We start from the raw sequence: 27,129 nt of genomic DNA, 5'->3' as shown, positions 1-27,129 counted from the left end.
CCCCTGAAAACCTTGATGCTGAGTCTACTCAGTCTTAGACTTTTTGGACCTGCCAAGCCTTGGTAAACCAATAACAGTATTTTTAGTCTCGTATTTTATTGTGAGAAGGGAGAATTAAATTGACAATGATTGGAAAAGACGTTCACAAGACGACCCTTCATATAAATAAATTGTAAAGCTGAAAGAAGAAAAGTTGAAAATAACTGGGAAAAGATGTAAACACTCAAAGAAGGACAGAAAAAGAGGAAGACGGAGTTTTAAAGAGAAGTTTTTTATGAAAGTTTTTAAGAAGAATTTTAAAGAGAGAGAATTTTTGTGTTTGAAAATATTTTGATACACAAAAAGTTTTATAAGTGAACAAAAGAGAAAAAGAAGAAGAACGTTTTGATTATCAGAAGAAGTAAAGAATTAAATAGAAGTCAGAAGAAATTTTGATTAAAGAAGAATAAACAGAAGTTTTGGCCGTTTTAAATAAAGAAGAAAAGATATTTGTAAAAAAAAAAAGAAGAAGAAAAAAAGAGGAGTAATAGACAAAAACAGTATTGAACACTACAAGAAGAGTGAGAGAGTATCATTAGTATTTTTTAAAGGTAATGAATAAAAGAGTGCTAACCATTACATACTAATAGAATGTTTATTGAGATATATTGTGTAATATACTGAGAACGGTAAACACTGCTCCACAAAATCATAAGATAATACTTTGAGCTGTGCCAAGAAACTGAGTTATATTGGCTGAAAGCCCTGTGCATCCAGACTCCAAAAATGTAAGAATTGAAATCCATCTATTTTGTCCACAAGAGAAAATCAATTTCAAATTTTATTACCTTTAGCACATAGTGATGAAATGACAGCTTTTCAAAGTTTTGCATTTTTACAGCATTCAAAACAATTCCATTTCTGTAAAAAGCAGTTAAAATATAATGCAACATATTCTGTTGTTACTTAAGGCTGATAATACAGAATATTTTTACACTGAAATAAATAATCTTAAAATTTCGAATTAGATCATGTTCTTGTTATTCTGAAAATCTTTAGTTCTCATATTCTCGAGTTCTCTTCACAAGTGCTTACTGTTGTAGTCATTAATGCAGACCAAAAGCTTCCGACCATAGTCAGGATAACCAGGAGATCGCTTGTACCTCTGCCAATGGGCACTAAATTGGTGATGAATTTCTTCTGTTGCTTGTTTACCGAAAATGCCAAGAGGTGCTCTCTTTATTTCGACAAATTGTTTGATGTGAAAAAACACAGCATGCACCTTTAGAGTAACACTACACATTGGCAGTGCCAAGAAAGAGGCTTTGAACTGGTTGATGCTTTCTGAGTAATCTGATCCAAGTTTTGTGCCAAAGCAAGAAGATACAACCACTTGGAATTTTCTCATGGTTTCCACAAAACCAAAAGCCTGGAAGGCAGAATCTTTCTCTGCAAGATGCTGAAGCAAGTCCAGATTGTTGAGGAGTTTGTAGCATTGATTGCCTGCAAAGTATCCTCCATGGAAAGGTTCTTCATCAATATGAAGAGCAGCAGGCCATTGGCTGGCTTTGGGCCATATATACTTTAAAGATTTGTACAGGTGATTTACCACACCAAGCAGAAGATGGAGCTCCATTGGAGGTATCAGCTCTAAAATCAATGAGTCAGAAGCACCAGTGATTATTAGCTCATGAATCACATTGCCAAAAGATTTTGCCACTCTGACATCACCTCCAGATCGTTTAAATGCTTGGTAGCAGTTCATCAATGATCTAAGTGTCCTAAGTGAGCCACAACTTGAAAGGCATTTTGAATCCACATCACACCATTTGCAAGGATGTGAGCTTGCATGGTTTTGCAGCCCACACATGATGTTAGCCAACTTCAAATCACATGAAATAATAAACTTTGATGAATTTTCTTGAATCAGTGACCAGATTACTTGACATTCAGTTTTCAGGTAATTCTTCAGCAAAAGCAACAATCAACTGTAGTTTGACACCACTATCTTTGGCTATTCTCTGAGTCAAGAGTTGCTTTGAAGGTGGGGAGCTGACATCCTCTCTCTGGCCCATTTCAATGATTCCAAGGCAAACCTTCAAAAATCCACCACCTCCATCAATCCCAACCTTGATCAAATGATCAGAGAAAACTTTTCTTGACAAGAGAACCTCATCAATTAGCTCTTCCAAGCTTTTGCAATGAACAACAAGGTTCTCTGTCTGTTCAGTACTATTTTCTGGTTGTGATGAAATTGTTGTCTGAGTGAAAAAGTTGGACAAAAGCTTTGACTTTAGCTGAAACCTTGCTCGAAAGTTGGGTTCAACAATCCTTGATTTAGCAACTTGGTTAATGGTTGAGGCAAGCTTTTCCATTCCATTGTTTGATAGCCCAGTATTAAGCTGAACTTGAACAAGATCTTCTGTTGTCATGCTGGGCTCATGGAATAATCCCTTTGCACTGGATGGTCCTTAAACATAAAAAATATTTTACTACCATTTAGAAAAGAAAAATAATGATTGAGCACAATATCAAAGTATTTTCAATTTGCAAATCAGATCTTCATTATGTTACCTGATCTTACACGAAGTTGTGACCTCCTTGAGGTTGAGAGATTTTGACTGATCCACCAGGAATTGCATCTTTGGTTGTGATCACTTGTGAGGCAATTTGCTCTGCTGCTTTTGGGTCTTTAGATGCAAGTTGTTTCAAATTTTGTCGGTACTGAAACTGATTACAGTTGTGTGTCAAACCTTTACCAATAAGGCTCAGGCAACGTTTTTGTGGCTGACAATCCTTCATTTCCTTTGATTCTAATGGACTTCTTTCATTCAGCTTTGAGTGACCTATCTGGCATATTATGCAGTGACATTCTTGGTCTCTGGTTGCCATTCTCACATTGATAGACTTGAAATTGAAAAGGGAGGGATGCTCAACATCTTTTCTCAAAAGTGTAATCCGGCATGCTGAACCAATGCCTCTGGGCACTCTAGGGTCAAGGAAATTGAGATTTTCTTCAAAGATTTTTTTCACTCTGTCCGCTTGAAACTGAGTCAGCTCTCTAGTAGCCTTCTTCATGCACATAAAACAAATGGTTTTCCGGCAATCTTCGTGATCTTTTGCTTTGTTAGACATTTTGACGATTAAAAAAGATCCTGCTACGGCCGCACATTTCAAAACAAATAAAGGTTTTTCGTAAAATAACCTGTGGTTTTGCAAGTTTGCAATAATTATGAAGTTTGGGTAAAAGTTGGGTCAAAAACTACAAGTAAGCATGAATTTTTAATAATATTTACAGGATTAAAGGGCTTACTTATCTGTATCTTCAGCAGCAATAAATGTAACATATCATTGTTTTTTACTATTATTCTTATTCCTAAAAGTCTGCAGGTCAGGTTTGTATGTTTCTGGAATATTTTGATGTAGTTTTTGGTGCTGTAAAAATGCAAAATTTTAGAGTCCATTAATAAGTTTTTCATAAATATTTTTCTAAGATAACGGGTTACCTAAATGATCTTTGTGGTCTGTAGGTCTCTTATTTTCCATGTAAAAACTCTTTAGCAAGTTATTAACTTCATCTTGGTTTCTCGTGGAGGCTTCAATTTAAAAAGTTAAAACTGACTGCTTATCGATCTTAAACTTTCAAATTGTTTTCTTTAAAAAGATGTAGGGCTTGTTGAACTCCCATAACTGCACATGGAAAAACCTGTAATCGCGCATATTTTTTTCGTTAATATTTCTTTCTTCTAATGATAATTTTCTTATTTTGTACAGTGTAATTTTCCCTCCTAAAAGTTTGTATATTGGGGTTGTATTTTGACCATGTTTATCAATTGTTTACTTTGAGTATTTCCTTTGACTCAATGTCCCTAACATACTTTCCAAAGTAAGTGCTTTCAATTAAATCTACTTTAATCTTGTTCAATGGTCGTGGCATAGGTTCTGTGACTCCACCTGCCTATAATTAAAAAATCATATTTTATTGCAAAAATGGTGCACTGGTCACATTGTTTTACAGCAAAAAATTTTATTCGTATAAATTTTTCTTCTTTTTCAGATATGACAAAATCATACCCTATAACATCGTAGTCATACCCTATAACATCGTAGTCATACCCTATAACATCGTAGAAAAAAAAATTACTTAAAAATTTTTAACAACTTTTTTGCCTGGTATTGTTCACTTTAGTAATCTCTTCGCCGAAAGCTTTTATGCTATTTAGTGGTGTAAAAGAATACTCGTAAAACCAGACATGTCTCAAGTCAAGAGATCACCCCTTAAGCTTATTAAACAAGTTTTGCTAATCAACTACAAAAAATCAATTTCTTGATCATTCTAAACTTTACTTGAAAAGAACTATTCAATATTTTATGAATACATGCATGCATCTAAATATAATAGGACAATCGATTATACCTATGACGGTTTAATATATTACCTACTAATACATTAACACCAGATAAATGGTCGAAATGATAATTGTTTGGGATGAAGTAAAAAAAGAAGAAAAGTTAGTCTTTAGTCAATAGAGAACAACTTAAGAATATGTTGTCGCGATATTAAGCAGTGATATTATGGACAAAAAAAATAGACAAGATGCTTAAGTCTTTTTGAATAAGATTCAGGGAATACGGAAGCTTGTTTCACGGTAAATACAGCTCCTTGTCTGTAAAGAGAATGGTCAGCTCCTACCGCTGACCTGTGGCTCAACGAAGGAGTTGGCGGCATTGAAGCCCAATGATATGTTAAGAATAACTAGATGTCTAACTGCCGTAAATCAGCATAAGAAAAAGTGAAGCAAAAATCGGCTATTATGGGGGGCAAAATCTTTACGCCATTTATCAAAACAAAACAAATACGAAGCTTATGATTTGTTAAATTTGCCCCCCATAATGGCCGATTTTTGCTTCAAAAAAATACGCGGAAGTTAGACATCTAGTTATTTTTAATATATCATTGTTGAAGCCGCACGAACTTATTATCATCGGTAATTGAATCATTTGAGGCTTGAGATTCAGCTTACTTTGTTGCAACTTGATGAATTGATAAGTATAAAGCCAATTTTTTTTTTCATCACCTTGTATATGTACGTAATGTAAACTGTATAATGCTGTTTAATTACACATTATGTACATATACAATATGAAAATAACTGGCTTTATATTTCTGAAACAATCAGATTAAAAAGTTTGTTTAACATTAAAGTTATTTGACAGAAAAGGAAAAGAAAGTATTGAAAATATGTAATTTTCATGATATATTTTTAACTTTTTATTAAGATAAAAGCAAAGAAAATTTTATTATTAACAACGTCCGTTGTTTATTGTTAATAATTAAAGCCGGCCGATATATCACGCCAGCATTACGAATTAAGGGTCTGCGTCTCGGAATCGTTTTGTCTGAAATGAACCGGAACAAGCATAACGAGACAAGAAATGTCCCGGAAAAAATTGACGAATAAACTGTCCCGGAATGAAGTTATAAACCGGGACAATAACTTTTCTTTCGGTTTTTAAAAATTGTGTCCCGGATATCATCGTCTCGTCTCGTCTCGAATAAAAAAAATAACGAGACGCAGATGCTTATTACGAATGCATGTTAGAAGTTTTATTTGAAGCATTCATTTAAAAATGCCAAATCAAGCAAAAGAACATGTTGATTTTATACTTTAGTTTTTTAAGTTAAAACGACAAAAAAACTTGTAAAATTAACATCTCCTTCAACGCAAGGAAAAGTTCTTTCCAATTCAATCAAAGATTTGAACACAAAGGAATAAGAGAACACCTTAGCTTTGAAAACCCTTAGTCTAAAGCAACTCGTCTCTTTCGGACAGACTGAGGTTAAGAGACCTCTCTTTTTTTTCATAATTTGAACAAACTTAAATTAGAACTGCAAAACCTGTAAGGAAGTGTTATTTATTGGAAAAAAAATTTTCTAATGGGTTTAAAGTTAATTTTTTTTTGATAATTTCATTATGATTTTTAAGTAATCAAAATATGATTGAAGTTGCACAATTTCTGTGAAATGAGGGAAGATAGAAAAGTGTGAAATCTGATTTCAATATTAAACTGATTGAGAACAACGAGCTAATTGGAAAATTGTTTAACGGGGATAAATTCCCATTTCTATTAAAAGTAAATGAAAAAAGAAGTAATCTATTACTTATAACTTTTTTTTAAATAATCAGATTACAATCTGATTATTTAAAAAAAATAACAAGTTATTCAATAAAAATTACAGTTATTCATTTCTAATTTTTTATGAAAGTATTAACAAAGTAAGGAAACCCTATCCTCCATTCTACAAAATGGAGGATAGGCTTTCCTTACTTTGTTAATCATTCTACAAGCAGAGTTATCACCATCAATCCCAGAGAAATTGAGCAAGTGTGAAAGATATGCATGAAAAAATCTCAAAGACTGTCCACAAAACTATTATATTGGCCATTTCTTCCTTAGATTACACAGTATCTGAATATCTTTACTTCAAATGGTTAGAAAACAAATTAAAGCACGCTTGTTCATTTTGCATGACCTCAAGTCCTAACTTTTAAAAAGCTGACCATTAAATTTTTAAATCTTGTGCAGATTGTACGACCAATGGATGGCCGATAGTGCAAAATTAAAAAAAGCAAAAAAAGTACACAAATGTAGTTCATCTACACCTCCCCCTTTTGTTAACAGGGAACAACAGCAAAAAAATACTAAAACTTGTAAATATTTTTGGTCTACATAAACAGTTAGGTGTCAAAATTTTAATAAGGATTGAACACAAGTTATCTAAAATCTGGAGAGCATCCTGACAAGGGCAGTATTGTTTGGAAGACAACGCTTGCAACAAAATACTTTAAACCATAGACAGCTTTAAACCGAATAAAGCTCTTAAATCCATTTATCAGGATTTTAACTAGTTTTAGCGAAGAAAAGTTGGAGAGTACAATCCAAACTTTATGAAGTGCTAAAAAAACGCAGTTGTTATATTCTTATCATTTGGTGAATTATGGTTCCGTGTCAGATATCACGTTCCAGTTGATGACATTTGTCACTTGGAAGTAAATGGTGTTATTGCATCGTATGTACAGACGTTTGTTTTGTGTTGCATGTTATCAATGTACTAGTTTGAGACCACGATGTATTTGTATATAAAGTTGAAAGAAAAAGTATTCTGTTTATAAAGAGACAAATAATTAATTCAAATGTCGCAACACTTGTTGCTTACAACAAGAAGCACTTTTAAAGTAGCTTTCTATTTGTAAGAGAGTAGTTTGTAAAAAGTGCAATATTAAATAAGAACAAACGTTTAACATGATTTTTTTTTTATATAAGATATAAATTATCTGACCATAAAAACCAAAAATTTTAATTTTAAGGCAATAAGGTGATTGTAGCAAACCTTACTCGACCCCTAATAGAGTCTGGTTCCTAAAAGTCATCTTTTTATTTTTTCTATCAGAGTCTGGTTCCTAAAAGCCATCTTTTTTTTTTTTTTTTTTTTCCTTTGGTGTTCGTATTTATGAAAAACAAGACTATTGTATCTTTATTTCAATCAAAGAAAATCTTTTTGGGTGTAAAGAGAAATTCATTATAACAAAAACATCAACACAAGAAACTTTATGAGTAAAAAAAAATACATTATTTTAAATGGCGTAAACGCACAAATCAACATACATTAATCTAACGCCATATCTTCAACCGAATCTTGATGCCTGCTAGAAGATTCGCTGTCTTGGAGAGCTTTAGTGAAAGCAACGATGTCTAAGATAAAAGAATTATATCATAGTAACTTTGACTATTATAATATAAAATCTGTGCAAAACTTAACTGCAAAAACATTTTTGGCGATATGATTACAAAAAATCATCAAACCTCCTTTAGCTGCAGCATCAACAGCGGCTTGTGAAAGTTTGAACTGTTGCATGAGGGGAGCAAGTTCTCCAGACTGAAGAGCTGCACTGAATATTGATAAAGCCTGTCCATTAAAAAAGAAATAAAAAGAGATTAACCCAAAGTGACAACTTGCTCAAAAAAAACATTCAATTTATAACTTAATTACCTTGAATATTTATAAATAATAAAAATGCACCAGTGAAAAAGTTTGGGAAAGTTAACGAATTTCTTATCATTTCATAAGGGTATTAAAAAATGATGGCATAGGGGGTGTTTTTAACTAAGATATGACTGGACCAAGTCACCTTGTTCATGCTGCCTTATCCAAGAAGAAAATGGGATCTTCCAGCATAATCCAAAACTTATAGTAGGATCATTAAATTTAACTTGACTTTAAAAATGTTCTTGAATTATTATGGGGTTTTGGAACCGGGAAAAACGGGAAATTGGTCATAAAATCCCGTCCTGGTATTGGTTTTTTAATTGCAAACAAAATGAGAAATTTATCAAAAAAAATGTCACCTTATGCAATAAGAAAATGATTAAAAATTTAATTAGTTTTTCAAATTGTTGAAATCAAATCAAATAGTTGTGTTTGATTTTTAAATGTTTCTAATTTTGTTTTGATTTTTTAATTAATCATTTTATTAGTTAATGTGTAATAAATATTCAACTGAACATGTAAATAAAAAAAAAAACACTTTGAAGAATAAATTAAAATGTTTGGCAAAAATAATCTTATGTTTGGCAGTACTACTGTCGATTGATAGACAGTACTGCAAAGTTTATTAAATGCAAAATAATTTCAGCTTGCAAAGAATGGTCTACTAGTGAGTTATTTCGTCATCTCAAAACATGAAATTTTTGAAAATAAATGTGAAATGGACTAAAACTACCTAAAGATGAATCAATAATGGCACTAATCTATCATCAATATGACTTGATTCAGGAAGAAAATAAATATAAAATTGAAGAAAAGAAGAAAAAAAAAATCGTCTCAGTATTTCACTGGATGAGTTTACTACTTTTAGGAATCAACGATACATGAACATAAATGTTCATGTGCAAAACAGTCATTACAATCTTGGTATGGTTAGGATATCAGGTACATTTTTTGCTGAAAAATGTCTTAGCATTCTTAAAAGTGAGCTTGGTCTGGATGTTGAGACTTCAATTGTTTGTGTAGTAACAGATGGTGTTTCAGTAATGAAAAAAAGTGGGCCGATTGTCTGCATTGGAACATCAGCTTCGCTATACTCATGCTGTTCAGCTTGCAGTGTGTAATGTACTTTATTCTCCCATAACTGTTCCTGATATGGAAGAAAAAAACACAGATTTTAGTGATGATGGTGATGAAAATATTTACAATGATGACTTTAATGTTAATCATGTTGATATCAAAATACCAAGTCTGTGAGCTTGAAGGTGTTATAAAAAAAAGTGCATACACCAGTCAACTTATCTACAAAAAGTCCTGTTAAAAATGAAGTCCTGCAGAATTATATCAAACTAGAGTTTGCTTTAAAACCACTAAATTTAGGTGTTGAAGCATTGTGTCGGCAAGATTCAATACTTTCTGCTGATGCCATTCACTGCTTTCTGCTGATGCCATTTCTTGTTTCATATTTACTCAGTTAGAAACTTGTCACTCTAAATTTTCAATACAACAAGTAACAGCAGTTAAAAAATGTCTCATAGAAGGGTAAAAAGGAGCTCTAGTCAGCTTGCCACATTTTCTCCACGATGATTTGTTTTCAATGCCTTCTAAGAAAGTGATGCAAAAAAAAAAAAAAAAGTAAAAGAGCTTCTTTACTGACTTTTTCCAAACATAAGTGATTAAGATGAAATATGTCAAGTAGTTAGTGATCAAAATACAAAGATTGCACAAGAAAAAATAATTTCAGAAAAGTTGGAAATTTTCATACGATTCAACCTGTGTAACCAGCAAGAAACTGCCAAAATTCATTAACAGAAAGTTCAATATTTTTGCAGCAACAGAGGTTTAAACTCTTATTACAGTTACTCTACAATACCCTGCTGACCATTCCCACCATCTTCTGTGGAGGCTGAATGAGCTTTTTCTGCTGCTGGATTATCTATTGCAAAGCTATGCAGTCACTTAAGTGATAAGAATACTATATTCAAAAAGCAAAAATAAATACAAATACTTGTTACAGGTTTTTTGTTTTTTTCCTGGAATCCATATTCTTTGATGAATTTTTCCCAGTTTTTTAAACCAGGGAATTCAGAAACCCTAAATTATTACAAGCCTTAAAAACAATGACAGGTGCATTCTAATCACAATATCCTATTGATGTCCAACCCATTATTAGTTATATTTACATTAACTTTTAAAACTTCTGTAAAATTTAAAAACTTTTAAATATTAACAAACTTTTGCACATTTTTTATTCTTTGTAATATTTCTTTTTAATTATTTTTAATTTCATAAATCATTTTTCAAAGGAAGTAGAACTTGGATGTTTTTTAAGCAAAATATTACTTTTTATACCATTATAATTATTATATGATATTATTAATCTCCTGTGAAAGATTCAGCCTGATTAGGCAAATAGGAAAAAAAAAATAATTGAAGAAAACAAAATCAAAATAAATATAAGTATTGTTTCCAAACTTTTGCACACTACTGCATAATCAAGATTTTACAATAACGTTCCAGTTTACTAGTTAAAATACCAACAAACCTGTTTGAATTGGGGTGATTGGATAGTTTCTCTTAATTCATTTTCTGAACCTGTGAGAGTAGAAACAGCAGGAAGAAATGGCTGAAGGCGTGCCTGAACATCTTTATCAACTAGTAGCGGTAAAAGTGCTTCTGTTGAAAATGAGGAAGATAAGTCCACACCTAAATATACAAACATAAAAGAAAAAGCAAGAAATTTATTTTACCCTTCATACTTTTAAAAAAGAACTTTTTTTAAAACTGAAAAAAAAATAATTAAATTTTTTTAGCATGCATCATCTGGACAAGTTTCAAACACATAGCACTGAGTAAAAGATTAAAATGAAATTAAAAAATGTTTAAGTGAAACTCAAAAAACATTGAAAAAAAAATATAAAAAATCTTCATGATACAAAAAATTCCAAAGCTTTAATTTTGAAACACAAACTTACTTTCATGAGATTGAGGTGCAGGAGGAGCTAGAGGATTAAAAAATTTATTAATAAATACATAATAAACAAATGATTTAATTTCTATTTGAATTTTGAAATCCATAATAAAATGGTGTAAAAAAAAAAAAGGTGGCTGATATAATTACACTGTCATAACTACAACTAGATGAAAACTTCTTTTACCATTCATGTTTGATAGTATACTTTGCAATTCACTTAGCTGTACAGAAGGAGCTGGTGTTGGTGCATTGTTAGACCGCCGTGCAGCACTAGCTGTAGTTGGAACAACAGGATTAACTTCAGCACTACAAGAAGTAGGGGAGAAAATTAAACACCAAACTTTTGCCATACTTAATTTTCTTTTAATTTTTTTCCATAAACATTTCTTATTTTAAAAAACAACTGAAACTGATAATTGATTCTTAAAAAAATTAACAGAAGATTATCAATATTATAGAGATAAAATAAACTTTTTGTATAAGCAGTTAACACATTTTTTCATACTCAGGTAGAAAATTATGCCAATTTCTTTAAGCTCCAGCTAGGATAATTAACAATTATAATTTCAATAACTTGAATCTTTTTTGATTAAGATTCAAATAATCATGAATATTTTCATGATTATCTTTTACATTTATATTGAACAAGATATTTATGAGGTATATTAAAAGCTTTCAGAAAATATATTAACTTGACGAAAAATATTGAAGAAATTCAGCTGTTAACCATTGGCATGATTTCATATTTTTTCATAACATGAGGATTTAAAAAATTCATCTTAAACTTAAAGGAAAAAAAAAAAATTGCCATAAATTTCTTTAATTCAAAAACAAGGTTTATTACAGCATCTAGCACTTGAAAATAAGTCTAAATCAGTAAAAATTGAAAAAAAATTTTTTAATTTCATTTTAGTAAAGAGAATAAAGTATTTAATTCTCTAAATTTTTAAAAAAATCATGTCTAGAATTAAGATGACACTCTCACTTAATGATAGTTCTATAAAATAAAGATGCAACAAAATAATTTGATATTTTATGCAATACTTTCAGGGAATCAGTTTATTAACCTTTGTGATCGACTTTGTCCAAGAGTAGAATTATGTCTCAATTCTTGATTTGGACGAGTCAAAATAGGCATACCACCACCAACTTCACCAGAGCTTAAACCAGTCATCCCAAGAAGCTGCATTAATTGATTCTGATCCATGTTGTTCAATAAGCTTTGGAGACTATTCTCACCTAAAAAAAAAATTCCATTATGCTCTTGGAAAGAAAAAACCATGTTTTTAGAAAAAAGTTTTTTTTTACCTTGTAATTTCTTTTAAAATTTTTTAAAACATTTTCTATTTGCCTATTTAATATTTTTGTATTATGCAGAATCAATGTGGTTCTAATGAGCTCTCAATATTATTCTAACCTAAAATTGTACTTTTTATAAAAATGAATCTTTTGAATCACTTGTGAATAAAAAGCTTTACTAAAACATATTAAACCATAATATTCTGTCAGAAATTGTTTATCTATAAAAAAAAAAACTAAATATGAGCTGAATAACGACCTAAATATCTTTAAAATTACTTTCTACTTTTAAAAAGACAAAGTTAAACTGAAAACAGACATTAAAAAGTGTTTTCCACCTTTTACAAATTTGTAAAAAAAGTTGTTTTCCATCTTTTACAAAATTGTAGTGAAAAGCAATTTTTTAATCATTAAACCTTGAAACTAAATCTTGAATGCTAGATGAGGTAAACAGATTTATAAACCTTTTAGAAAAACTTTTTAATGAATATAAAAACACTTAATTATTATCTAAATAAACAAATTAAAATGTCTACATACCAAGTTGATCACCAAGTGATGCAAGAGCTGGTGGAAGCCCTGAGCCAGAATTGCCACTAACAGAGCCTGTATTTATTCCAGGGGTAGGAGGGTTATTCAACATGTCATCAACCTTCTTGCAATTCTCTTCATCCTTATCTTCTTTTGGTTCTTGCATCCAAAAAAATAATCTACGAGTAGATGACTTAAACTTGAGAACATAAACCCTCCCTGTTTTGCACTCATTTACACGCTTGAATTCAACATCATCAGGGAATATAATGAGATCCTAAAAAGTATTAAAGAAACCATTTTAAATACCAAATCTTTTTTAAGGAAATTACCATTTGTAACTTTTTAGATCAAACCACATTACCATCAAATTGTTTCAGATGTTATTGTGGTTAGTTCTAAAAAATTCTACAGCACTTTAAGACTTAATAACACAGATACAATAGAAATAGTTAAATGAAAAAAAAAAAACTTTTTTTTTTTAACTATAGACTGATCAACTTTATGTGAAGCTAATCAAGGGGGAAAAAATTTGCTAGCAATCCTTTCTGTAAACTTTTGCCAACATATTTACAAATAGTTCATATAATTTTACTACAAATAGTGCTACTAAGTTGGAAAAAGAAGAAAGGTTGAAAAAAGTTCAATATAAAACAAAATCAAATGAATAAATTTATTATTTTCATATTCTAAAATATTACTTTTTAAAGTCAAAAAGATTTTAGTTTTGTTTAGCTTTTAACACTTGATCATTAAAAATTAAGAAAATCTTTAAGAAGCAGAATTTATGATATAATCTTAAAGTTGCCTAACACATCAAAGACTGATTTTAGGCATTCTGATACTACTCTTTCATATGGTTAATCAAGCCTATACATGGTAAATATAATACAAGAAAAACTCACACACAAAAAAATACTAAAAAATGCATGTTAAATAAAACCCTAACTAATTTAATTTTGTAAACAATAAAACATCAAAATGTTAAAACTACTTTTAAATGTTTGCATCATGCATAGAAGTTTCATCTGATTGGTTGACATTCATTAAAAGAAGGTCAAAGATGGGGCTTCATAACTCAAAATATTTTAGTAAGCAGAACCCATCAAATCTTATCTTGGCCAGTAATATGATTGGCCTAGTATATTGAAGATGCACTTAATTTGTATTCACAATTCAAAGTTACTAAAATTTATAGTAAGTGCACAGAAATAATTGGACATAAAATTATGGTATATACTGGTGGTCACTTCTTTTACTATGAACAATTCTTGGTAATGAATAAACATCAAACATCATCAATTTGTTATTTGTAACATAAACAAAGTTTATATCATTTATCTTAGCAAAACACAACTTATCATATGATTTGCAATAGGCCACTTTAGACTTGCTTTTTAATCTTTTCACTGTACTACCAATGCAAAGTGACTTTCTTTTTCACATTTCCATTAAAGTTGAAATAAATTAATACTGATGGAATATATACACTGTATTGGTGACTATTGTAGAATATCAATTAGGTATTTTGTACATATTATTTCTGTACATAAAAGAGATGCACTTTGCAACCTGAAGCAGACATTCTAGATGCAGGAACACACCAGCATAACGCTACATATAAAACAGCCTGGACAAAAAAAAAAAAAAAAAAAAAAGACAAAGAATTTTAAATATATTTTTTTAAATTTACACAGGCTATTTTATTGCATGCTGTATTTAGTAAAACTAAAATATAGCTTAAAAGATGTAAAAAAAAAATGTTAGTATTTAAAGTCATTTTGTCAAAGCTAAACACTAGCAGACCAACACACAAAAATGAAAAAATTATAATCATCTATAACTCAATATGAATCAGTAATACCAGAATGAAATTTTATGCCAGCCTAATTAAATATAGTTATATTAAATGCCCTGAAAAGTCTTGGATGATTCAGACAATGTTAAGAAAACAACATCAACTATGCTTCATGATATTTTCTTACATTTGAATGATCAAAAAAGAAACTTAAGTAAAACTTAGTTCTACTAAAATGTTTTTTTAACAAAAAAAAATGTCTGGGTTCAAATTTTAATTAGATTTACTTTACTCTTTTTAAAGATATAACTAAATGAGATAACATCTATAATTCCAGAATGTGAGGAAAGTAAGAGAACTTTAGTATGAATTTTAAAATGCAATAACTTTAAAAAAAGTGGGAAATATGAGTTGAAATTTACTTCTTTTTTTAAAAAAATAAACATGTAATTTAAACCAATTTTATAAACTTCAAGAAAAACATATCTTTTTAAGGATTTCTCTAAAAGCTAAATGTGAGCTTTTGAAAAGTGATATTTTAAAATCTCACATGCATAATACAAATTTTAGAAAAGAGAGTATAAAAATTTATCCAAAAAAAAATTAAATTGTGCAACTGTAATCTATTAAAGTTGAGAATAAACTTCTGTAAATTATTGCTGATTATTTTCCCAAATGGCTAAAAGAAAAAAAATATGATAGTAAAAATAATTAATGCCATACATCTTCCAGCATGCCAGTCGTCCTATCTTTCCAGCAAAAATGCATGAGAGAATCGTCGCTCTGATAAACATAGACAAGCCCTTTACGTTTATCTGCAGTAACTGTTGTTCCCTTTAAATTCATTTTTCCAGCTCTAAAGTTCACAAGATTTTTGGGAGATGAAACGGCTGTATTTCCAAATAATGCCATTGCTTTTGTTCTTCTTATTTAATTTAAAAGTCAGTAGATCGACAAGTGGCATTAGATATCTAAACAGCCGGACGTATACTCTAATATCTTTTCAAAATGGTAAGTTATTTTATGTCGACATAGCGCAAAATTTCTTCATGCGAATTGTAACACTAAAATTACTTGTACTTTTTTTATCGGTTGCCATAGATACTTTATATACAGGCTATCTAAACTGCCTGCAGAGTTGAAGATTTCCGTGTTGTGATTAGTTACTTGTTACCTAATTTCCTTTTTTCCCTATCTTTTTATATACCTTTTTTATGCAAATATGATAAATCCTAATGCATCACTTGTTAAATACAATAACCCATTGTTGGTTAGTAAAAACACTGAGAAGAAATCTCAACGGGTGAAAACTTTATTTCATTTTTATTTTGTATGGTCCCTTTTGATTTAATGAGATCTTGTTTATCACCTTTGTCACTATACATTTATAAGAACAAAATAAATGTTCAGACTACTTTTAAATCGCCACGTGAATATCCTTAAAACGAATTACCTAGAATATTTACGAGGCTTATAGCTCTAATTATAAATGAACTGATCAGTAGGTGCAACATAAAAATTTACTTTTGTAGTCTCGAGCTTTGAAGTCATCGCCGCAACTACAAATGCAAGAAAATTCTCCTTTAATTCCATCTCCTCCCAAAACAGGAAAATTTCCAACATTATCTGGTGATTTAAACAAAAGTCAAACTGAAGAAATTTTAAATAGTATTCTTCCTCCAAGGTTGCATAGCCTAATTTATTATCTACTTTTGAATACATTATTCACTTATGTTATGTTATGTTATGTTATGTTATTTCTTTATAGTATTCACTTATGTTACTTATTAGATTTATGTTGCCTTTTTGATATTTGTGATTTTAAGGGAACGGACTGAAGGAGGACAACTTTGGATCCAAGAAGTATCAAGTACACCTGCAACACGCATGGATGTTGTTAATCTTCAGGTATATAATGTAATAATATGCATGTGTATATAAATATTATGTATGTATGTATGTATGTATGTATGTATGTATGTATGTATGTATGTATGTATGTATGTATGTATGTATGTATGTATGTATGTATGTATGTATGTATGTATGTATGTATTTATGTATGTATGTATGTATGTATGTATGTATGTATGTATGTATGTATGTATGTATGTATGTATGTATGTATGTATGTATGTATGTATGTATGTATGTATGTATGTATGTATGTATGTATGTATGTATGTATGTATGTGTGTGTATGTATGTATGTATGCATGTGATGACACTATTAATTACTTTATAGGAGCAGCTGGATATGAAGTTGCAGCAACGGCAAGCTAGGGAGACTGGAATATGTCCAGTTCGTAGAGAGTTATATTCACAAACCTTTGGTAAGTTATTTTATAATAATATTATTATAATATTAGTTTATAAATCATACAAATTTTCAATCATAATAAAAAGCAACAAACTGCAGCTAAGTTGTGTATGGTTTGTTAAAGTTTTGAAATATCATCAACTTTTTTAGTTTTGTCAGCATCATCTGAAATGTTTTATGAATGGTTTTAGATGAGCTGATTCGTCAAGTAACAATCAATTGTGCAGAGCGTGGGTTACTTCTTTTAAGAGTTCGTGATGAAATTAATATGACAATAGCTGCCTATCAGACATTATACGAAAGCAGGTTTATTAAGAGTTCCTCCATATCTATCTAAAGTTACAGTATTACTAGTTACTTTACTATACTAGAAGTACTTTTTTACTATGTTAGAAGTGCTTTTTTTGTTATTGCTTAATTTTTGTTGTTGTTGCTTTATATTCCATAAATTCTTCTGAATATCAAGTTTTTACTGTGTTTCTTCTAATGATGGAATTAAGGTTTTTATAGATATCTTGAAAAAGTATCTTATTAAGTAGGGGAACCTGTTGTACCTCTGACCACTTTTTGTTTCCGGGTGTTTTTTTGTCTTACAATTGAATCAATTTAAATCATTGAAAGTTTGTGTTATTCTCTCATATTTTTTGCAAAAATCATACTTTTGACTTTTTTTTTTAATGGTACAACATGGACGTTGTACCTTTGACCGAGGTATGTTGTTCCTTTGACCATTATGTTATTACTAAAAAAATCATGGATTGTTTGGACTTATTTAGTTTGTTATAACTTCTGGCTAACTTCATGTTAATAAAAGTTGATAAAATCATTTTGTAACCAATCAAAGTTTCCTAAAATAAATCCAAAAATCGGTTCTTGCAATCTTAGGAAGATTTATGCTCCAAGAGTCATTTTGTATCTAAAGCCACCCCACTTTATTTTTAAAATATCAATTTTTAAGTTATGCAACTCAGTTAGCTGATTGGCAATATCAATTTCCTTTTTTTTTTTAAATCCTATTTTAAGTCTCAAAGGATGTTGCCATGGCAAGTTATAGCCAAAAAACAATTTTTGATGGCCTGTGTAAACTTTTGTTTCTTATCTCTTTAATAGATTTACAAAACTAAATAAAATATTTTTTTTGTACTTCAAGTCATTTTTTTTGTACTATTACTAAATGCGACATTACATAAGTCTCCTCTTAGCTTAAATTTTATAATCGATCTTATTTTGATTGAGGTTATCTAGTCTTGTGCAAAGGGCTATTGATTGTCCTAGTACCTAGGATGGTGTCTTAAAGTATATCTATGGTCATAATCTTTACGACTTTGCTTTATTTAAATATTTTTTGAAATAATGGAAAATGATATCATTTATCAGTTTTACTTCAATTTAGTCATGTTTTTTTTAGTTAGATACTCTTTGCATGAGATGGTTAGGTTTGAGGTTGGAAACTCAAACGTGATTGAGTTGTACAAAATATGTTGTTATTATCATTTTAGATTTAAGAGCAAAAATATAATTCTTTAAATTAGCATGCTAGTTGGTGGCCTAGATACAATTAGAAATTAACTAATTGTACGTAGGGTCACTGACTTTAAAATCCTTTTACTTGACGAAATTTTATATTTTAAGTAACTATATTGTTATCAATAGGAAGTAATGGTATGATGTGATTATACTAAAAATCAGGCTCAAGGTATACGAATCTTCCATAGATAGGTTTGTAACAGAAACCTCTTAAAATGCAACCACAACCACAATCTTTAGCTGCCATATTTAAATATGATCATAATGCATAAGTGAAATATTTGAATACAGACAATAAAAAATACAAAGTTAAAAGAATATAGTATATTAAATATTACTGCATAGTAAAAGATGTCAAATCAAAATCAAACATATGATAATGATGTCTAGATGATCTGTGACCAACAAATGATTGTAAAACTTTTATTTTAATATCTTCAATTCCAGATCAGAAATATTTTTTATCTGGTGTAAATTTATTGTCTGACTTCGTAAGATATTTAATTTTATAAGCTAAACCAACAACTTCAATAGCTTCTGCCATATAATATCAAGATTATTTCTTTCCACTTTCAAATTTTTTGAAACTATTTTACTTTTCTTGTTTGCAATTTCTAGTTCATTATCAAGTATATTTACTCCAAAATCAGTTTCATCATAACTTTCACCATTTAAACTTGTGTAACTCTAGCTTAAAAATGATCTGTTTTAGTATTGGTTTTATTTGTCTTGGAGAGGTTTTTTTGACATTTTCATTGTTAGATTTTAAATATAAAATAACTTTCATTTCATGTGTATCAGTTAAAATATGTAATTTTTCCTCACACCTTTTTGTAATAGTTGTCTTTTCTATTTTGGCTTTTGGATAGGTTGTATTATTTTAGGTGAAATAATTGATGTTGATGGTAAATTCCCAGGAGTGGTTTTAACCTTAATACTATCATTAAAAACATAAGCTTCAATATCCACTATTGACTTATCAGCAACATTTGCAGCTATGAAATAAATTTCAGTAAAAATATTTTCATTAAAGGAAAAAAACTTAGTACATTTAAAACTGTTAATCATTATTTGGTACAAAAGCATGAGAATAAGCTTAACCAAAAAGGTAAGATTTATGATATATAAATTGTAACTTGTTTAACAGCATTTAGAGAAATATCATCAATATATTCATGGCATTGTTATAAAAAAATTTTAAATAGGGGTTGCATTTTATGGGTTGCATAAGGATGAAATGTCATTAAAAGTATGCCAAAACGTTTAGCTAACTCAATAATAAAAACGTTCACATGAATTTCATGATTATCCATTAAAAAAAGAACTGGTTATTCAACCAAAGATTGTACATTAGAAGGAGCACCATTCAGTATGTATTCCTTAAATTTAGCACATGAAAATACAAGTAATGGTGGGATGTTATTTCCAGTAGCATGAAAGGCTTTAATTATTGTTGCCTCATTCTGCACTAGTCATACTTCCTTCTTGTTTTTTGCCTTTTAAAGCTATGATTTTTGGTGGTATGTGAACTATAGAAAATCCTATTGCATCACAGTTTTAAATGTTTGATGGTTCAAAATGATAACATATTGAAATATTTTTATAACTTTTATATAATTCTTATGGTTTCTTTATTGTATGCAGAAGATCTACCAAGACACATTAGCTGTGGTTAATATAGAGATAACTTATTACATCTTGAGAAAAACATCAATCTTGCTCCTTTACATTTTAAAAAATATATATATTAACAGAAATGATTATATATTTTTCTGCTCTTACTTCTTTATGGCTGTATAGAAATTAAGTAAAGCTATATAATCAACCTGATTATCAAGTTGTTGTAGCTGCCAACTAACTTAATCGTTAAAATTGATCATCAGGCAATTATGCATAAATGACTTTTATGATAATTTTCATAGAACTGGTTTCCTAAAGTTCGCAAAATATCAAAGCCCAACATGGACCAGTCAAAGGTTCAAGATCCCCAAATATTTACTTTTTAAGAGCCAAAAATTATAATTTCTCATGGATCAATACAATCTATCATAAGCATGATCTTTTATGTTAAGAAGAATTGTCATAGACTAATATTTCAAATAGTATTTCATGTTTTTTCAAAATGATAATAGTAGGCCAACAGGATGAAGTGACTAAAGGTACAACGTGGTCAAAGGTACAACAGGTTCCCCTATATATTTTTATTATCTTCAAGTATTTATACTCAAATAAACCATAGAAATAGTTGTATAAAGATAGCAAGTAGTTAATTAAACCTTAGTTTACTGTACAAGTAGCATACACAAACATAGTTACAATATTTTTTCTAACTTATGGATCCAGCATTGCTTTTGGAATGAGGAAAGCATTACAGGCAGAGCAAGGAAAAACTGACATGGAGCAACAGGTATTTTCACATTTGATATTTATACTCAAAAACATATACTAGACTTTGTTATGTACTACCCTTATGCAAGCAAAAAAAAATGTGACAAAACATTTTAATGAAAATAGAAACACCTATTTATTGAATAAAATGCAAAAAATAAAACAGTTATAGTGTACTTAACAAAAGCACAAAACATAAAACAATAACTTTCAAAATTGGAGGACACCAATTGACACATAATTCATTCATTTTTTAGTTTACATTATGTCCCACAAGCATCCTGTTGTGCACAATCAGGAGTTTTAAGATTCAGAGTTGTGATAATTCATGTAAATGTGAAGCATTAAGTTTAACCTTTGTCAAACACAATGAAATCTGTGTCCAAAATATTTTTAACAGTTCTAAACATTTTTTTTTCCAAAAAACCCCAACTCTGTTGTTCGCTATTTGAAGTTGGCATACTATTTAGGAATGCATTTATTATCAGCCATTCACTTTGATAGGAAATAGGTATTTTCACAACATTATTGTTAGAATTGTAGATATTAACTATTTGCTAATTGAAAATAAATTGAAAAACAGTTTTTTCAAAGCATGAGCAACTTTTTTTTTTTTTAATCAAAAACAACACATACTTTATAAAACACACACATGCACAAAAAAAATAATCCATTAATAAACAAGAATAACCAAAAGTGCAATTTAGCTCCAGACATGCACAAATATCTTTCAATTATAAAATCATACTTCATCACTTCATAAATTTTTTTTTTCACTACATAAACATCACAGTTGTAGTAGTCAAATGTGTAATCTTTACACAACATTCATGTACCCAATCTTCATCAAAGTTGTCTCTGTACATAATACATTTAGTTTTGTTATCAGACATTTCAAACAATCAGATAGCATATTTTGTTTGTTTTTCCAATTTTGTTGTATATTTTATTGTTTGTTTTTTTTTTATTTAGTTAATTTAGAAAGTGGCTTCACATTTTCAAGAATGAGTTGCTTAACATCTGTTGAAACATATGGATGTTAAACAACTCATTCTTGATAATGACTTTACTTCTTTGAGCTTTTCTTAATCTAGTATTAATTATATTTTAAAAAACATTTGGAATAAGAGATAAACATACAAAGCACCATTTATTCTAGATTTAATATCTGAATTGGAAAGTAAAGATATTTTAGATAGAGTTTCTGTAAAAGAAAGCCTTTTATATGTTCTAGCGGTTTGATTTCAAACTCATTGTTGAAAGTATTTTTAAAATATCCTAATTTCAGACATAATAAAAGGATTAAAGTTTTTAATTTTGTCATGAAGCGTACCTCTTGGTATCTGAATTTTTCATAAGCAACTCTAAGAATTTTTCTTCTTTTATTACACTTGTTGCTTACTTCAAAATTGCTTCACTTCACATACCCCTCTTAGATAAAGTAATAAGTAAGGTATATATATATTTGTATGCAAACTTATATTTATATATATACATTTATATATATATATATATATATATATATATATATATATATATATATATATATATATATATATATATATATATATATATATATATATATATATATATATTATATATTATATATATTGATTTTATTATTTAGAAAAATATACAGGTAAACTTTTTAGACATTTAAACAACATTTACTGGTGCCCCCTAATCAGTTTTTTTTATTTCAAGTTTATCTAACATGTAGCTTGCTGAACATTTCATAAAAATTGGTTCATTTAAAAACTTTAAAAAATATTGATTAAAGTAATGTTTATTTTCTAAATAGAAAAAATTAGAATATTCTAATTTTTCTATTTCCATAAGATAACTTTTCAAGCAGTTTGTGTAAATTCAACACATGTTATTGATGAAGTTTTAATGTACTGGATGAAATCATGCCCACCTGTTCACCAATAATGAAGTTTTATTTTAAGTTAGAAGCAAAGAATCAAGACCAAAAGCTAGAATCATGGTACAGCTGTGTTTGACATATTTCTCCACCATCAATAGTATTTAAGAATTGCTTTAAAAATAATTGTGTTACTGTTGACTAGAGATGTTGTAAAAAGTGTTACTTTTACTAGAGATGTTGTACAAAGGATTATTGAATTAGATGACATCAAGAGATTACTTGGAGCCAATTGATGTATTGCTAATCTGTGGACAATTTGTTAAGAGAAGTATGAAAAGCATTGTAAAAATGTCTGTCAAGATGTTCAAGGCTTATAAAGGATTTTTCTGTATACCTGTTGAGGATCAAAACAAACCCTTGGCAACTTAATGCAAGAGAACTCTTGAAGGTAGGTTTATCAATTTAATTGTCATTCTATTAAATGGCAGTGTTTTATTTTATATTACTTTGACAACTCTAACAATTTAAAAGAGTTAGAATAAAGATTTTTACAACTTCCAATGCTCTAGGAAATGGTATTTTTGCTCTGTTAAAGTACTGTATTATAATAGTTAATGTGTAATTATTTTTTTACATAATTCTATTTTCAATTTTTACAGATTAATATAGACGATAAAAGAAAGGCATGAAATTAGCTATCCCAAGATTTTGGAAAAAACATTTTGTAATTCAAGCAATGGCTCTTGCATTGTTGACTGTTCCAATTTTCAAAATGGAAAGACTGCACCTCCTATCATGTATCTAGACATTCCTTTGCCCTATTATCACATTGCCAAGTGCTATACTGTTCTGACCTTTTTCCACCCCTCCAGATTTGGATCAATCCACCTTCAGGAGAGATTAGTATATTGGAGGAAGAGCGAAATAATGCAAATACATTCTACAATTTAAAAAATGTAGATTATAAAAGAAAGCCATACTTCCATAACCAGAAAAGCATTATCTGATATTTATCTTACCAAGTCTAATGCTGAGCTTCTGATATCTTGTCTGAAACAATGAAATTTATTGGATGAAAGTGTGCAAAAATCAAAAAAACCATTATAAAACTTTTTCAAACTTTTTCAGTCAGCAAGATGGACTGTGTTTTTACAACAGTACAATTAAGAGGTCATTGGAGATTTATAAATGATGTTATTCCTGATAGGTCTCTTCGGCAGACTCACAAAGTTTCCTGTGTCCTTGAAAGTATTGGTCATAATTGTCAAAATTATCTGATGATCAATTGGGAAAAAAAATTCTTAAATGGGGAGATCATTATAGACCCTTGGAGGGCAATGGTAATATCACTACACATAAAGCTAGGCCTAGTAAACTGAATTGTTACAACTTTAGATAAGAGGTTGTCCAGAATGTCTCTTAAAACCATATTCTCAATGCTCACCTTCACAAATGCAAGCATAACATGTGGTTTTACTCTGAGAAATAAGCTGAGCATGAAAAGATATACTTTGCATTGAATTTTAGTAACAAGAGTAGTATAATTTTTATTATGATATAGTAAAGATTCTTGGGGCACCTCTAAAAGTTGCCCAATTTTGCTAAAAAATTTTATTGTGTAATTAAAATCAGTCCCAATACATTGATATAGTGTAAATAAATAATTTAAATTTAATTTCTTTTTTTTTTTTTTTTTTTTTTTTGTTAAAAATTGGAAATAAACAATTTAATACATACACACAAACATTTACACATTGTTGCTACAAAAAGAAGCATATATAAATTTAAAGGAGATTTGCTGCAAGAAGAAATTGTAAAGATGTTAAAAAGAAATAGTGATGGTGTTGTATTTTGAGGAAAGCTAACCAAACGGTTGACAGAAAGTTGTATTTGGTACAGTGAGCTGATTTTGTAACCCATCTTCACTGTGAAGATATTATGTTATTTATAGTGTTCAGTCTGAAAATACCAAGGTTCAACTAAGTAAGTTCATGCTATGCCTGCTGGTATAGTATGTAAGAAATTAGTCAATCACATGTTATATCTGCTGGAATTCTATGCATTAGTTGATCAAAATTTGCTGTGACACGACAATTCGTTTAAAATCGGATTTCTGTTCTGGATTTGATCTTCTAGCCACAAATAGTTACAAAAACATAATCTATCAAGAATATTTATAGTTTTTTGAATTCGCTTAGAGCATACAGTCTGTTCAAGATTCAAACTTAAAGAAAATCCAAATAAGGATGCTTAAAACATTTTTTAATATTAGAGACATGCACTTTTTAAAACATTAGTTATAAAAATTATTTTTTGAATATGTTTAATTGGAATCTTATTAAATTGAAATTTCTGTAAAAAGCTGTTTGTATGGTACTAAACCAAGTTAAAACTTATTTTTGGCGTCAAGAATTATAGAAATGAAAAAAGTAAACAATATCTTCTTTTGATTTTTTTTTGTGTGGGCACCTTAATGTAAACAGTTTATGTCGAACATTAGATCATTGAGCTTTCTCAACAAAAAGAGGAGTTAGAAAAACAAGTGAATGAATTAAAGGGCAAATGTGATCTCATCGAAAAGAGGGAAGTAGAGCGTCGCGCAATTGAAGAGAAAAAACATTCAGAAGAAATCCAGTTCTTAAAGAAGACAAATCAGCAATTAAAAGTATGTTAATATTTCGTTTTCTCGAAGACATAAAAAAAATTATTTTTTCTAGGATCTTTTAATTGGTTACACTGTTTTATATGCTGTATAATAAACGTGTCATTCTTCAGGCTCAACTTGAAGGTATTATTGCGCCGAGCAAAAGATGATCCAAAAAAATTGTCTTCGCCAGAAAGTCTGAATAAAGTTGGAAGGGTTTTATAAGTAGCTTTGAAATAAGATGTTCTCTAGCAATCTAACGCCTCTTATAATTAATATGATATTGGCATTTTAAAATAAAAGGTATTTTTCAACACTCAAAAATGTACAACAAAATCTTTCCTTTTTATTTTAAAATTTTTTTAATATATCCTTTTGCGTAGAAATTATTTTAGTTGTTATTGACTTATTTAAATATTTGTTCTTGTAAATATTTTGAAAGTGAAAACTATATATATTTTTTTTGTTAAATAAGATTTCTTTTATACCAATATTCGATTTATTTTAAAATGGAGTTATATTCTTCTATGAGTTTTTTTAATCTTTTATCTATCTAGAAAGATAAATATATTATTTTATGAGTTATGTTAATCTTTATGCATCAAGTGAAAAAGATAAGACCATCTCTTTTTGATCACTTTTCTCTATGTAGCTTTTAATTTCAATGGTAGGTACAGTTTTTTAATTTTGGCTGCTTTCTTATCTTTATTGTAACTTTTCACAACTTTTTAAAACATTTAAAAGAAATTGCATTGGTAGTAAGAATACGACCAAATAAAACAACGCAGAAAGAAAAATATATATATATAAATTTTTTTATTATTGATTTTTTTCTTTCTGTATATCATCAAACAATAATGTACATTACGTAGTTACCTTTGACATTAAAAAGCGCCTGACAATATATCGGCCATAAACTTAATGAGTACATTGATGGGTATTTCGTTTCAGGTTTTTTTCTCAATTAATGCGAAAAATTGTTTTTACTGGATGTTTAAGTTGTCAATTTAAATGGCCTGACTAAAATAACCTAGAGACAAGATTTTGTAAAGTATTTTGTAACATCTTACTGATAGATCCATCTAGTGGCATTTTATGTTTGTTATTAAAAACCTTGTCAAATTGCACAAGTATATATAACTTGATTAAGGATACTGTTAATACACAACTCTGGAATAATCATGTCGAACATAATTTTCAACACTTTTTTCGAGTCTTCTGATGTCCTGTGAAGACGGTGTTTGAAAACCCGACTCACGGGTTCTCAAAAGAAACCAATGGTCTTTTTCCAAGCAATCCAAAACACGCAGATTTTGTTTCACTGTTCTAACACCCCTCTGATTTTTTCAAATTCTTCAGCTTATATTTTAACTATTGGTTTAAAATTATTCAAATAAAACTAAGAGTGTAAATATTACTTAATTATTTTTAAATGAGCTATAAAACTGTAATGGTTGCAATTATAATCCGTGTAGTTTCCTTGAAATGTTTTTAAAAGTTATGAAACACACCAAAAGTTCTTAGCAAAAATACAATGTAAAAAGTCAATCAATTTTTAACTCTTAAATTACAAGTTAAAAATCCAAAATCAGACATACTCAGATAACGTGCAAAGAATCATCATCCAAAAAAAAAAAACAAAAAACAATTGTACTTAAAATTTATTATTATTATTATTATTACTATTATTATTATTATTATGATTATTATTATTGTTATTATTATTATTATTATTATTATTATTATTAATTATTA

At 29.1% G+C, this 27,129-nt stretch overlaps 2 protein-coding genes and 1 long non-coding RNA gene across 3 annotated transcripts; 2 read left to right on the top strand and 1 right to left on the bottom strand.

Moving 5' to 3' along the window:
- Window positions 1-7,575: 7,575 nt before the first annotated feature.
- On the bottom strand, window positions 7,576-15,688 carry LOC145189138 (proteasomal ubiquitin receptor ADRM1-B-like). The gene is made up of 8 exons (XM_080065712.2): window positions 15,352-15,688; window positions 12,840-13,107; window positions 12,068-12,239; window positions 11,185-11,306; window positions 11,002-11,028; window positions 10,572-10,732; window positions 7,846-7,948; window positions 7,576-7,734 (listed from the first exon to the last, which is right to left on the bottom strand). Exons 1-8 carry the CDS (start codon window positions 15,538-15,540, stop codon window positions 7,649-7,651), a joined length of 1,128 nt encoding a protein of 375 aa, XP_079921838.2. The 5' UTR covers window positions 15,541-15,688; the 3' UTR covers window positions 7,576-7,648.
- On the top strand, window positions 15,632-26,006 carry LOC145188604 (33 kDa inner dynein arm light chain, axonemal-like). Its single transcript, XM_090087253.1, has 8 exons — window positions 15,632-15,931; window positions 16,161-16,312; window positions 16,455-16,536; window positions 16,874-16,961; window positions 17,140-17,254; window positions 20,819-20,882; window positions 25,231-25,395; window positions 25,506-26,006. Exons 1-8 carry the CDS (start codon window positions 15,851-15,853, stop codon window positions 25,542-25,544), a joined length of 786 nt encoding a protein of 261 aa, XP_089943379.1. The 5' UTR covers window positions 15,632-15,850; the 3' UTR covers window positions 25,545-26,006.
- On the top strand, window positions 22,703-24,402 carry LOC149888741 (uncharacterized). Its single transcript, XR_016452455.1, has 3 exons — window positions 22,703-22,850; window positions 22,963-23,178; window positions 23,390-24,402. It is a non-coding gene; the product is annotated as an uncharacterized LOC149888741 (long non-coding RNA).
- Window positions 26,007-27,129: the final 1,123 nt, after the last annotated feature.

The sequence above is a fragment of the Hydra viridissima genome, unplaced genomic scaffold, assembly GCF_058129835.1.
Source record: "Hydra viridissima isolate aposymbiotic clone 2 unplaced genomic scaffold, HvirCarnegie_v1 scaffold_5, whole genome shotgun sequence".
NCBI lineage: Eukaryota > Metazoa > Cnidaria > Hydrozoa > Anthoathecata > Hydridae > Hydra > Hydra viridissima.
Note: the sequence above shows the minus strand (reverse complement) of the source record. Positions and strands in the feature narration are given on the sequence as shown.

Coding starts and splice junctions, on each gene's coding strand:
- LOC145189138 (XM_080065712.2), bottom strand. CDS start 15,540: ATGGCATTATTTGGAAATACAGCCGTTTCATCTCCCAAAAATCTTGTG. Junction 13,108..15,351: donor CGACTGGCATGCTGGAAGAT/GTATGGCATTAA, acceptor AATACTTTTTAG/GATCTCATTATATTCCCTGA. Junction 7,949..10,571: donor AATCACCCCAATTCAAACAG/GTTTGTTGGTAT, acceptor TTTAATGGACAG/GCTTTATCAATATTCAGTGC.
- LOC145188604 (XM_090087253.1), top strand. CDS start 15,851: ATGATAAATCCTAATGCATCACTTGTTAAATACAATAACCCATTGTTG. Junction 16,962..17,139: donor GTTATATTCACAAACCTTTG/GTAAGTTATTTT, acceptor GAATGGTTTTAG/ATGAGCTGATTCGTCAAGTA. Junction 17,255..20,818: donor CAGACATTATACGAAAGCAG/GTTTATTAAGAG, acceptor TTATGGATCCAG/CATTGCTTTTGGAATGAGGA.